Source organism: Rhamphochromis sp. 'chilingali' (genome assembly GCF_963969265.1).
Source record: "Rhamphochromis sp. 'chilingali' genome assembly, chromosome: 15".
NCBI lineage: Eukaryota > Metazoa > Chordata > Actinopteri > Cichliformes > Cichlidae > Rhamphochromis > Rhamphochromis sp. 'chilingali'.
The window spans coordinates 31851406-31865017 of record NC_137942.1 but is presented as its reverse complement, the minus strand read 5'-3'; the positions used below and the strand labels follow the sequence as shown (position 1 = coordinate 31865017).

Below are 13612 nucleotides of genomic sequence, written 5' to 3'. Positions count from 1 at the left end.
CCCACCCCCAGACACAAAGAACCACCAACACACCGACACCTGAGGGAGTCCGCCACCGGCAGGGGAAGTGGTGGTGGGTGGAGATAGGCCTCCAAACCTTGGAGGGCCTGAGGTGTCCCCAGAGAGGTGGCGTCTGATACCCAACCTGACATATAGACACAGACATACAGGCACACACAGACACAAACATCCATTCCCACCCTCATGCTCTCATATGCACTCACTCCACACTCAACCAACGTGGAGACAGACATAAAGAGACGCTGTACACACGATCACACTCCCCAAGCGTACTCTACAAACCGGGTCTAGGTACCCTTGCCCCTGGAGGGGGGAACTGCACCCAGACCCAGGTGGTGTTACTGTGTTTCACAATATGAATAAACCAATACGTGATTAAAAACGCTGAAATGGGACATTAGCTAATATTTTCACTTACATTTCCAGTTTATCAAAAATTACTAAAGTGTGAAAATAATCTCTGATCCTTCTCGTCTCTCTTTGAGCATGATTGATATTCTAGTTGCCACACGCTGCCTTCCAAATCGAAGGTCACAAGCTATCTGTTTATCAGCTTTAGTTTGCTCTGCGGTTTTTAGATTTCTGACATGGTGTAATCCAAAAGTACAAGCTGCTTGGACTATGTTCTCTGGTTTTACCACATAGAGCTTTTTCTAGAAAAATTTAGCTGAAGCAAAACTTGATCAGCAGCAGAGGAGCAGTCGCTGATCCATGAAGTCATAAAAACGTATCTGTTTCAGTTCGCTGACGTGTCTGCAGTACCACAAAGCTGATCAGTTAGATAAGTACACAGGTGCTATAACAGAGGGAGCAGTGTCCCGTACAGTGTAGCTTCTCAGCATCCACATATCTTGCATTTTGCTATTCTGCGTTTCTTTTTCTCTTATTCTTGAAGTGTTTGCTGTCTGAGCACACAGTTGTTTTGTTTAAGAACTAGTTGATCACAGCCTGACCTCTGCTGGCTGAAGTTGGGGTTACATATGTCTGAAAAATCATGCTGATGATGACCCTTCAATGAGCCGATCTCAGATTATATTTATGTCTAAAGTTATACCAGACTGATTTAACTTTGTGCTTAAGCATGATCTGAGGTCCAACTGCATCACTGTTAAAATTCTTTAAGAAAGAACAACAAATGTTTTATCAGTTGTCCCACAACTTTATTTCTCATGTCGCGTTTACGTTTATATTTTTTGATTACAAAATCACATAAGACCTTTTTTTCCCCCTTTTTTTCCTTTTAGGATTGTGGCACTAGTAGTAACATCAGTATTAATGTGTTTGATATGTTTTTATTTTCCATCTAAAAGTTTAGTTGTGGTTAGAAAACAGTAAAGTGAATAATTTGAGCCTCCACAGCAGTGTGTGTAATTCTGTCAGGATGAACAATCTGAAAAGAAAGCAAACAAAATGTTGTCTTGACTGCGATTGACTTTGAAAGGGTTTCCCTTCATATCTGATAAGTTTGATCATATACTCGCTTTCCTTTTTATTCATCTAAAAGCCTTGTAGGGGTGTCAAACCATAGGTTTAATCACTGTAATTTGGGAAACATTATCACAATGATGATGTGGAACTGCTGATTTCCTCCAGTTTTATACTGACTGGGCGGAAATAAAGAGGTGTGACCAGAGAAGACGTCACCGTGCAGCTACTGCATATAGAAACACGGGCTTCGTTTTCTTTGTGCGTCTTTTCTTAGCAGTCACAGAAATAGCAGCATTCATGCTCACCTCAGGCCTCCAGGCAGCCTGCACAGCTGCTCTCATCCACCAACAGAGAAAGATGGAGGCTGAGATATGGAGATGCTGGGTGGGGGGAGGAAAGACAGCAGCAAAGTGAAGTCAGGTTTTTGTCTAGTGCTTTTTCACTGTGGGGACAGGGGGGGCACGGTGATACAAACCAATAGAGCCGCCGTACAAAAACCTCCTGCATTTAAAATGCACAGCGAGGAGCTCTGCAGATTATTTTCAACACCTGACAAGCATAAAATGAGCAGTATTTTAAAAAGTGCAGGTAGCCCTGCTCTTACTGCACAGAAATATGATTAGTGAGGGAATTTGTTTAGAATTCAATAAAATTTTAAACACAGTGCAGCTTCTGAGTTTATTTCACTCATCTTTTTTTTTAACTAAAACTCAGTTGGTGGGATTAACATGTCCTTTGCTAAAATTCCAAGTGTTTAGTGGGAATTTAGTCTCATTTCAAGTGCCTGCTCTGGACTGTTTGGTTACTTTTTCACAAAGGATGCGTTCAATGTGACACTGGAGCTGAAGCCTGCTTTGGAAGTGGAACTAGACTAACTGTTCTGGGTAAGTTGGGGCCCTCACACTTTCTGTTCATTGAGAAAAAAAACACCTTTGCAATGTTTAGACTATGGCTGAAGCAGTGACCTACAAAAATGTGGTCCTGTTTATTACTGGTCCAGCTCCGTGCTATTTGATATTAAGCTGGTCCACAGTGCTACTTACGAAGCCTATTTTGGTGCAGGCAGAAAACTGACCGTTCTCGGTGAGTAAAACGTCCGCTCGTCCCTTTGGAAGCGTTACAAATGTGTAGATGTTGGAAAGTATTTGGATATTAGCCTGTGTGTACAAAAGAAAGCAAATCCGGCATGTTTAAGGTGATTGGAGTAAAGTTCAGTTTACTGTGCTGGTGGTTTTGTTTTTGAGGCTTTTTTCGATGGAGGCACCAGGTCGACTGTTTTAGTTAAGAAATAAAGTGAAAGAACTAGAATATAAATCAGAATATCATTTAATGGTTGTTTTTCATCTGATGGCAAAATACCCAAAAGCCTGAATGACACCTTCAGGTAATGAGCGATGCAATAATAGCCATAAAACTCACTATATTTATATAGATATATATATATCTATATAAAAATGTGTCCTGTTGCTGCCGTTTCAAGGGCGATCCTTAGCAGACTCTAGCTGTCGACTACTGTCGATCTCTATGAAACGCTCAATGTCTGAAACTATGACAAAGCTTGATAAATTGCAAAGAGGAGCCCCAAGAGACAAGGAAGAGGTTTTTGTAACAGTCTGAGAGCTCTGTGTTCATTCAGCGAGGCTTATTTCGGCGCTGGAACTAAACTGACCGTCTTAGGTAAGATAATCTGCAGCGAAGACTCAAACTGCACGTCTTAATATGATAGAAATAATGTGTGATAAGTGTGCTTCACTTTTTGGGTGGTTTTATTAATCAGCCATAAACATATTCAAGCTGTTTTTAAAAAGTGAAAGCTATTAAAGCACAAAGTTAGTCTTGTGTCAGTGCTGATTAGTCTTCAGCAAAGTGCTGCAGCTATAAAAGAATTGGCTCTATGCCCAGATTATCTGTGGCTATATGGAGTTCTGATCAGCTCTGTGAGCGACTGCGTATTCCCAGTCCGAGGCTCACTTTGGGAACTAAACTCACAGTTTCAGGTAAGGTGCAAAAATAGAACATTTTAACAGGCACAAATTTATTTTATCATGCAATAGTCCATAAATTAAAACCTAACTGTAAGTAAGTTGAGTTACTGTAGCATCATTTAAGGTTCCTGACTTTGTCTAAAATCTAAAATCTGTCTAATTAGGTTTTGTTATGAAGAGTAAATTTGGAGAAATTAGAATTTTTCATAAAGAGAAAAAAAAGATCGTTTCCAGCTGTTGATAGCACAAACAATTTTTACTACGCTGCATATCAGTGTGGCAAACTACAACCCTGCTTACTTTGGTACTGGCACCAAACTGACGGTTTTGGGTAAGAAACCTTATGCATGTTTTTTCTTCCACTGCCGAGAACCTCTGAGAAGTTCTAATGTACGTTTAGGGCTGTAAAAAGAGCAAAGTTTGAATGTCGTTTTTCATATTTGGGTGTAGACAGAATCACAAAGTTATAAACATGTTGCTGTGGATTTAAAACAATGTGCCATGAAATTTATTTCAAATGTCTTCTATATCTAAGATATATGTTGCAAAAGCAGCATTTTGGAAAAAAGAAAAAAAGAAAAAAAGAGATGTGGCATCAGAAGCTTACATATTAACACCTTACGCCATTATTTATTTCATTTTACTTTCTTTTTACCCAGTAATCACCTGCTGTTTTTCCAAAAGATCCAAAAATCCAAAAGAAAATGATGAAGCAGGGTTTTTTTTACAAGTGTTACTTTTTTTATCTTTGGGTATTCAAAATGGGAATAATGAGACTGTTTGCATTCTAATGATTCGATTCTCTTTGTCCCACAGCACCAAATAGAACAGTTGAGCCACCAAAGGTGAAAGTGTTTAAACCTTCAACAAAGGAGTGTCAAAATGAAAAACACAAGAAAAACAAGAAGACCTTGCTGTGTGTGGCCTCTGATTTCTACCCGGACCATGTGAATGTGTCCTGGCAGATTGATGGGGTGGACGTCAAAGATGGCGTCGCCACCGATCACTCTGCCCACTGGAATGGTACCCACTACCGCATCACAAGCAGGCTGAGAGTCTTATTTTCACAGTGGTTCAAACCAGGCAAGAATTTCACCTGCACCGTCGACTTCTTTGATGGGGAACAGACGGTTTCTCGTGTAGGCTGGGTCGCAGGCATTCGAAGTACGTTCATTTACAATCTTTAAATGTGTCAAAATCATCTGAAATAGTTTGACTTGATTTCACTGAAAGAAATCGTTTTTCTTTTTCTTAGATCCAGGAGCTGCAGCAATAAGAAGTAAATATTATTAATAATATTATTAATAATAATAACCCAGTGTGTCTGCTCTATACTGAGCTGGGAAAATAATACAAATCTTACAATTTTGTGCAGACAAGTATCTGAAGACCACCCACAATGCCAAGCTGTCATATCTGGTTTTGATCATCAAGAGCAGCATCTACGGACTCTTTGTGATCATCCTGGTGTGGAAACGTCAGGTTGGTCCAAAACGATCCAGCTCCTGTTTGTGCCACGAGCAGTGGTCGTTATATGAAACATATCTCAATACAAAACAATCATTTAACAGCACCACGTGCTTCTTCCTCCAAAGGAACCTGTCTGAAACTGAATCTAAATGTAATGCAGGATCGATTTGTTAGACCGCCGTAAAAATTAGCAGCTAAGAAAAACATCAGTTAGCCTGTTTATCTTGAATATGTCTTTTTTCTCAGCAACTATCACTCAACAATTAAAACCTATTGAAAACATTTTAAAAGCTAATGAGCTAAAACTAATGAATATAAAGGTATCATTTAAAATAACAAGGAAGGGGTTTTGTTGTTGATGTTGTTTAAAGTTTATAGATTTATAGATTCTCCATGACAATATTTCAGTCACCCCAGCAGTATTTTTCATTAAATATCTCAATCAATCACTTTTAAAATTAGTGTAATAATATTTTCTCAGTAATCTCAGCACCGGTGGTAATATATATGTAAAAACTCTGACAAAGTGCTCATTATTACCACAGAAGCTCTGAAAAGGATTTCTTATAGTTATCATTTAGTGTATCCAAGAAAACTGCTTTACATCCACGTCATTTCTGAATTTCTTTGTGCTTGATTGATAATTAAAAATTAGTAGGAAGGTGAAGCTTGCCTTCTTTATAGTCAGTTTGTTTAGTGAAGACTCACTGAAAACATGAGGCTTTACATTTAAACCTTTGTTTAAAGAGCGACTCTGTAAACTGAAAACGTGTTTCCTGTCTTCACAGGGGTTTTCAAGAAAACCAGAGAAATGAGAGCTGAGCTGAACGACTGAGCTGCTTTCTGTGAAAACAAAAACATTCACAGTATCCTAAAGCTTTGCTTTCCATTTGACTTTCTTCCATTTAGTATATAAATAAGTGGACATCCTGTGCTGTTATTAGTTATTATTCTGTTAGTTTGTGTAAGTGCTTTGTGCTCAGTTTGCTTCTTAATAAAAGTACTCCTTAAACACACAACTGTTTATTTCTTTCATATATGAGTCTGAGGCAGTTCTACCTGACAGTACAACATACAGTTACTCATCAGGTGCAGTTTCAGGTATTATTCATTTATGTCTGAGCCTTCACTACACTGCATGGCTAGCAGGGAACTATTTTTAGCAGCCTGTTATCTGTTGGGTTTCTGAGAACTCACCCTTATATTTTCCATTTTCTATGAACTCCAACTCAAAAACATTGGGCCATTTTTACTGTGACATGTTCCCCTATCTGTAAAACCTGTTCAAGATTCACTTTTTCCATTCTCAGTGAGTAAAACTGTGTTTTTTTCACAGTAGGTGGAGGGCTATACATATTGAAGTATGTGTGTAAAATGTGAGTCAACCACAGCTCGTAGGAACAGGAAATCAATACTCTCCTCTCTCCAGAGAAGGAGGTTGAAGCTGTTGTTTTGTGAGGAACAAACCAGGTCATGACAGCTTACGGAGGCGTTGAGAGCAACAGCAGAGCACAGGATGTGGTCACAGAGTGAGACGAGCGAGCGGCAGATTGCTGAGAAGCTTCAGAGGTGCAGACTTCCGCTTCACCGCAACCTTCACAAGCATTAACACGCACCTGTGCACCAGCTCCCCACTCTGCAGCGCTGCACCAAGCACACTAACTGTGTCAACTGAAGCTACGCTGGGAGACAGCAGCTGCTCTGTGTGCATACGCATTACTGCAGCCTTTTATTTAGAGTTTGAGGTCACATAAGTTCATCAGAACTATCAAACACAATAAAGTGCTCATTTCCTTTTTCCTAATCAGAGGATGTTTATATCACAACAGAGTTTTGATCTCCTAAAGCTGAGAGTTCTGCTTCAGAGTTAAGAGTACTGACCGTAATCCTTTAATGCTCACAACAGCATTACATAACAAGAAGGTAACAATAAACTACAATGATTATAATAAAACTATAATATAATAAATCGTTTTGGGGGGCTTGACTTCTTATTAGTACATAAAGCTAACATCTGTCCATCCACTTTCTTTTGTTAATCCAACTCAGCCCAGGGCTGGAAAAAAACAGCTCATTTAATTCAATAAAGAACAACCTCATATTTCCCCTTAGTCTGCATTATCAGATGAAGGAGTGTTTCATGGGGATATGTTAACTAGTCTATTTTATTCTCCCCACACGTCACATCCTTCATATAACAGCAGTCTCTATCTGAAAGTGAGATCAAATCTAACTTTGTTAAAGTATATTTACCATTAAAACTGGGATCTGCCTCTATCGCCTGATAATTGCTCTCATTTTTAGACTGCGTGAGAAAGACTGAACTCAAACACGCTGCCTATTCTTTACCAATAGCCACCTCCTGCATCTGCTGGAAGATATTAAAATAATACATTAAAATGTCCTTTAAGAATTCACACTCTGAGGTGCTTTTCCAGTTTAAATATGATTGTAGTTTAAGTATGACACTGGGATGGTATTCACTTTGTGCTATTTTTACTCTTACTGGCCACCAAAGTGCTTTGTAATAAAATAATTAATATTGTGTATGTGTTTTATCTGTCAGAAGAGTAACAGATGTGATAGTAAAATTACAAAACTTATCACAGTTCAACACTCTTTTTATGAACATGCTCAGGTTATACATTTAGAGTTTTGAGGGAGTGTTGATGGGCTTAGTGTAGGAACAACTCAGGAACAACTTCAGTGCTGTGTTCATCTATCAGCTGTGACTGATGGGAAATGAAACAAGCTGTACATTAATAAATTATAAATATGTTTACCTTAATCAGAGAGTGCTAGTGTTCCTGAGAGTAACACACCCAGGCCTGCTGGTCTTTTAATTAAAGAATAACATCGTACAGCCATGCATAGGATGCATCTGCACTATATCAGTGTCTCCATCTGCTGGGCAAACCATGCCACTACATCAAGAGCTTAAAGGCTACTATAGACGGTAAGTTTAACACATAAAACAAAAATCAGCACAAATAGTTTTCAAATGTTTTAATGATTCAAAATGAACATGATTGATTTTATTGGCACATTTGGGGATGAAGGAACAAAGTGAATCTTAAATATTAAAATGTTTCTTAAAGAAGAAAAGCTATCAAGCTCCAGAAAATTACACTAGAATAAATGCACACACGGTTGCAATTAATCCAGGAGGATCCAGCAGAGCTGCAGAGCGATGGCTAACAGAGACAGAGTGATGCTCCGGGTTGCAGAGCCGGTCAGCTTGTTGCTACCCAGAAGGGCACGAGCTATACTTCACTCCTATCATGGACACACCCTCACTTGCCAGCAGCATGCCAGAGAAGACAATTGATTTTGGGTTTGTGTCTGTACCTAGGTCTCCTACACTGACATTGAGCCACTTGTCACTTTCTTTAATACATATTAGTCTGTTATCCTCAACAACATACTGTACATGTGCTTCTAGGAGGGTGGAGCACAGCTGGAAATGACTAAGCTTCATATATCATATGAACTGTTAAACACACTGCACCCTAGGAAAACACCAGCAAATAGAAAAATGCTGGAAGAGCACAAAGTGTATTCATTGTGTTTCCATAAAAAATACAATGGAAGCAGAAATTTAACAAAATCACACCAAACACAACATTTTAGGGACCTGGAAACAGCTATCATGCCTTTGCTCGACTGCTGCAACTCTATGTGTACAGCAATGCCTATTCCACTCCCTCCCACAGAGAGTTCCAAACTGATCAACTCTTAACAAAGAACTATCTCATAACCATCTCTAAGTATTGATTTTGTTTCATTCAGTCCAATAATGTAGGCAGACCCTACAATATTCTATGTATTATTGTCGGGTCTGCCTTACAATATAAAGCACCTTGAGACACTTGTCTTGTGATTTTTGTGCTGTATAAATAAAATTGAATTGAAGTGAACATTAGGAACATCCTGTTCACCTAGAATGTCATTGTAAATGCAGCTGTCATCCAGCAGATAAAACATCATCATTAGCTCCCAAAATTCACTCTGCCACGTCCTTTCTGTCAGTCAGATGTGGAGTGAATCTCACTCTAATCCCTATTGTTCCAGCTTTAAAACCTGTTACCTAAAAGTCAAAGAGAGGTTGACTGTATGACGTCGGTTCATCAGTTCATTGCTCTAGATTTTACAGGTGTTAGAGGAAAAATGATTCTATGCTTCTTTACCTTCTTTAAATGTACAAAGATGCCCTTTGTCTGTGTTTAGATTAGTTTAGAAGTGCCTTTTAGACTTTCCCAGCAAGGACATATTGTTTCAGATTGTTTTATCTTTCCTAGCTCTCTGCTGACTAGACTAGCACCATATATGGAGTTGTTTTATTTTATCTGTTTATTATTTTCTTATCCTGTTCTCACTGTCTCTGTGATCTGTGCCTATAAAAAATGCCAAGCCTCTGTTCATGGTGTGAGTTGTTCTCAGCGGCTCACCCGTGTACACGTTTAGCACAGAAAGTAATTTTGTCTCATTGTGTCTTTATTCCTCCTGGGTTTTTTTGCAGGGTTTTCTACCAACAACAGGTCTACAGCAAATGGGCTAATAACTGCATATTCACTCTTTATTTATTCAATTTTTAACATAACACTCTTGGAGTTTGACTTGATCAGAGGTGGCAGTAATGCGCAGGAAAAACAACACGAGTCCATCTACAAGGAGGCTGTGGGGTAGCACGGGCAGTCACCAGTGTTTTTAATTGTCATCAGGGGTTAGATGGTGGGGTGATATTTGGAATAATGTGTATGTAAGCAGACAGTTTGGTCGATAACCATGGCTGTATAAAGAGAAACTAAACTTTATAAATAGTGCCCCATTCACTGCACTGTTGAAAACCCTCCACACAGCTAAACAAAGCACCATATACCAGACATTAGACAGCTCCTGCAGAGCTTCCATTACTTATTCAAAAGAATTCAAATTAGAAAAATTATATCTTGTGGGGTGAAAAAGCTGCTCTTTTCTTTGGAATTTGGAAAATACTGCAGTGCATTTGTCATGATCTGAGTGTTTCAAAGAATAAACAGAGTAAACATGCCTGGGCTCGGTTCAGTTAAGAATAATTCAGAAAACCTAAATTGCTGTTGCCCACTTAGCAGCTAAACATTCGCTTGGTTTGAAGTGCAAGCAGTTAGCATGTACCTAAACTGGAGAAATTCATGTTCTGCTAACTCCAAACTGGTCTGGTTCCACTTTAGCTTGCTCGATATTATTAATAACTACTATCAATTATTATCAGTCTAAGTCCACTGAATATTTGTAGAGAGCTGTACAGTCACAGAGGCTAACAATAAGCTCAGTGCTGGATCAGTAGACCAAACTGTGGGGCTAGCTGCTTATTAAACCCAAATTTCTCATTTTGAAATTAAAGCTGCACCCTAGCAAACATATTGGAAAATATTACTAAAATTAAAGATGAAACGACACTAGGGACATTATCACAGTGTCAGTTTGACATATATTTTCAATATCACTAAGAATTTGTTTTCAGTAACTGTTTTCTATTATCTATTTGGTAATGAGAATAAACAAAATGTAAAACATTTTAACGTTTCTCAATAAAAAGAACAAGCAGATATCTGATGTTTCAAACAGTGTTCGGCCCACTTCTTATCTTGTTAAACTAACTAACCGCACATAAGAGCAGCAGCATTCCTGAGTTTATGATGCTGACATCTCAGACAGAGCGAGCATAATCACACGATGCAGAATTTAGAAATATTAAATCATCAATAGCTTCACAGTGTCATTTCTTTTCCTAAAACAGGCTCCAGTAATACTAGTCTGTGTACATGGAGACGACTGACGTCTGATCACCATCAGTTCTACGCATATTAGTTGTTGTTTTTTGAGAAAAAACAAAGGTGAACACTTTAATCCTTCTTTGCAATAATCTGATGTGTATTTCTCGAGTTGTAAGCCAAGTCAAACCCAACCTCTACTCTGCTTGGAAATAAGACTGACATCCATCTGTCCACCATTCTGTTTTTGGCACAGTACCACGATCAGCTTTAATCAGAGGTGAGGTTTGGGTTTCAACCCTGTTTGCTGGAAACTGTGACAAAGTTTCCAATACTGGTCCTAATAGTTTCATTACTAAAAGATTTTTCAAAAGGACAGAAAAACACAACAATTAAAGAAGAGATGGATGAAAGGAGGGCAGTCTACTGCTGGAGGCCAGACGGCTCTCTTTCTCTGCCTGTTTAATACCTCCAACACACACACTCACAGTTAATAACTGTATTGCAGATCAGCAGTAATCATCTTGACATCTTTGACCTCTGTGGGACTTTGTCCTTCTCTTTCCCTCCATCAGTCCTGCACTAATCCCCTGTGGAGTACAGACACATATGGTCCTCATGACCCCCTCTATCTCTATTGCTGACTCTCGGTCTGACTGTCAATCAATAGGTTCAGACATTCCTGGGGCTTCTATGGTGATAAACTACAAAGAACAAAGAGTATATTCAAGAAACCTTCTATTAAATATTAAATAATTTATTTGCAATTTTCTATTTTACATTATGAGTTACAGACATGCAAAGATGTGTTTTGTGAGTGAACAGACTTCCCTTGGGTGTTGCATAAGAAAGGGTGTAAAAACCTGCTAAATTAAACATCTACGACAGCTGCCTGCTGTGGTGATCCCGTGAGATTAAGGAAAAGCTCAAATTAGCGTAGGTATTATAAAATAGGTGGAAACGAGATCAGTGAAAGGGAAAGAAAGAAAGCACAACAGAAGTCAGATTATGTGTGAACATTCAGCTGTATCCACACAGGGAGCGATTCACAGTGATGTGTGACAAGAGACCGCAGACAGTCAATCTGACATTTGGTGACTTCAAGAGACTACAGGTGAATGAAACCTCGGCAACTGTTAATACAAGTCAGACATTTTTTTACTCTTCAAACTCCACATTATGTGTATTGGCCTTTGGTCTTTACCAAAGTATGGCTTTTATTGCGAAAAATCCCATTGCTGACAATGGTCGTTCTTAAAAATTCATCGAAAGAACCACATTTTTACAGCAGTTCACTGGTAGCAGCAGATCACAGCTGCAATATTAAATTTGAACAGATACTCCAGGTCTTCTTCAGTTTTAATTCCAACTCTGTTTTTCACTTTTTGAAAGGAAAAAGAAATCAAGTACGATCCATTTGTGGCAGCAGTCAGGAAGTGTGTGCTAAAAGCATTTTTGTAACCAGAGGAGCCAGAAACATCTGCTTATCCTCTCACTAATTTTGCCTCAGGATGGAGGGCTGTGAGTTTGCGTCTGTGACTCGGTGTCCCAGTTCTTCCCTCGGTTCCTCTTCCTGTTCCTTTCCGCCATCACCAGAGCGGCCACCACGGTGACAAGCATAGTGACAGTGATGACGAGTACAGTAGCGGTCTCAGCCACGCAGAGTTGGCTGTCTACCCAGGCCAACGAAGCCCCCATCAGCTGCGGAGGGTCCTGGCATGTCACGTTGCGGTAGTCGTCAATGTGGAGGTGCCGGACGTGTAGGATCTTACTGAAAACACGATGCAGCTCACAGTCACAGCTCCAAGGGTTCCCTGGCAGGGAAAGAAGGAAGGCAGGTATACAGAGTTCAATTAAACAAAGAATGCAAACCTTAAAATTGTGTGTCAGAGTGTTGAGTCAGAACTTGATTGTAGAAGAGGGGGTGTTGATCAACATCATCTATTTTATATTGCATGATAATCAGTCCAAACGTTTTAAACATATTTCAGTCTGTTCCGTCAGTTTCTGACATGGAGAACAATGAATGAAATAGAATTAAAGTATTTCTGCAGACCTGACAGCTGTATGTGTGTTGCTGTTGTATGAAGGCTGATGAAGGTCTTAAATTTGAGGTTATGCAGGTTGTTTCCCTCCAGATCAAGAACAGCCAGGCTGTACAGAGGTGCCAGGGCATCAGTATCTATCTGAGAGATGTTGTTGTTGCTCAGCTGGAGTACCTAGGAAGACAGACAAACAGGTACTAATTAGAAAGGCAGACATACAGAATAATGAAGTCATCGAAAATGGTGTGCCACAGGGATCTGTTTTTGAGCCACTTCTTCTTACAATAATTAGACAATTCTTCCAAAGCAGCACATTAAAGTGTGCATTAATAGGTAGAGATATCATAGTACTTTATACTTTATAACTAATGATGAATTTCAAACTTATCATTATTCAGTGTACCAAAACACTAGCTGTCTTACGTGCAGATGAATTAAGACATGAAATAAGATTCATTTACATTATTATACTTTTTAGAGGCTAAATCTACAACAGTCCACAATCAAAAAAAACTTTGAGGTACCAGTTTATTTACCCATTTAAAAAAAAGTCTGTTCACCTCCAGTCCAGGCAGCATGTCCAGGCTCCCATGCTGCACCACAGTCAGTTTGTTGTTGTGTAGATAGAGTTGTCTGAGCCGGGAGAGGCCTCTGAACACGCCGGGGCCAACAGACACCAGTTTGTTATAACTCAGGTCCAGCTTTTCCATGTTGTCCAGAAACTCCAGGCTGGCAGCAGAGAGACAACGAGAGCGTGAGACAGTGAGAAGATACTGTGAGAGACAGGCAGAGAGAAGCTCTGTGCTGAATGCTACTGTCTGTAACTGTATTCGCTATATAAATCCAGTCCATTATTATTATTAAGACAGCTCCTGGTCTTTTGGATCACTTTAAACATATTCCTGTTAAG

The 13612-nt window shown here is 39.3% G+C and overlaps 1 protein-coding gene and 1 long non-coding RNA gene across 2 annotated transcripts; one reads left to right on the top strand and one right to left on the bottom strand.

Annotated features, from left to right (window-relative positions):
* Positions 1 to 4272: 4272 nt before the first annotated feature.
* LOC308411549 lies at positions 4273 to 5899 on the top strand. The gene is made up of 4 exons (XR_013974405.1): positions 4273 to 4598; positions 4690 to 4713; positions 4810 to 4916; positions 5693 to 5899. It is a non-coding gene; the product is annotated as an uncharacterized lncRNA (long non-coding RNA).
* Positions 5900 to 11619: 5720 nt separating this feature from the next.
* LOC308412006 (phospholipase A2 inhibitor) lies at positions 11620 to 13305 on the bottom strand. Its single transcript, XM_080906076.1, has 3 exons — positions 13263 to 13305; positions 12714 to 12876; positions 11620 to 12471 (listed from the first exon to the last, which is right to left on the bottom strand). The coding sequence occupies exons 1-3, from the start codon at positions 13278 to 13280 to the stop codon at positions 12164 to 12166; spliced, it is 489 nt and encodes a 162-aa protein (XP_080762202.1). The 5' UTR covers positions 13281 to 13305; the 3' UTR covers positions 11620 to 12163.
* Between the last annotated feature and the right edge of the window lie 307 nt (positions 13306 to 13612).

Excerpts from the sequence above, each read along its gene's own strand:
- LOC308412006 (XM_080906076.1), bottom strand. Across the intron at positions 12,472-12,713 it reads AACACACATACAGCTGTCAG|GGAACCCTTGGAGCTGTGAC; the intron begins GTCTGCAGAAAT and ends TTTCCCTGCCAG.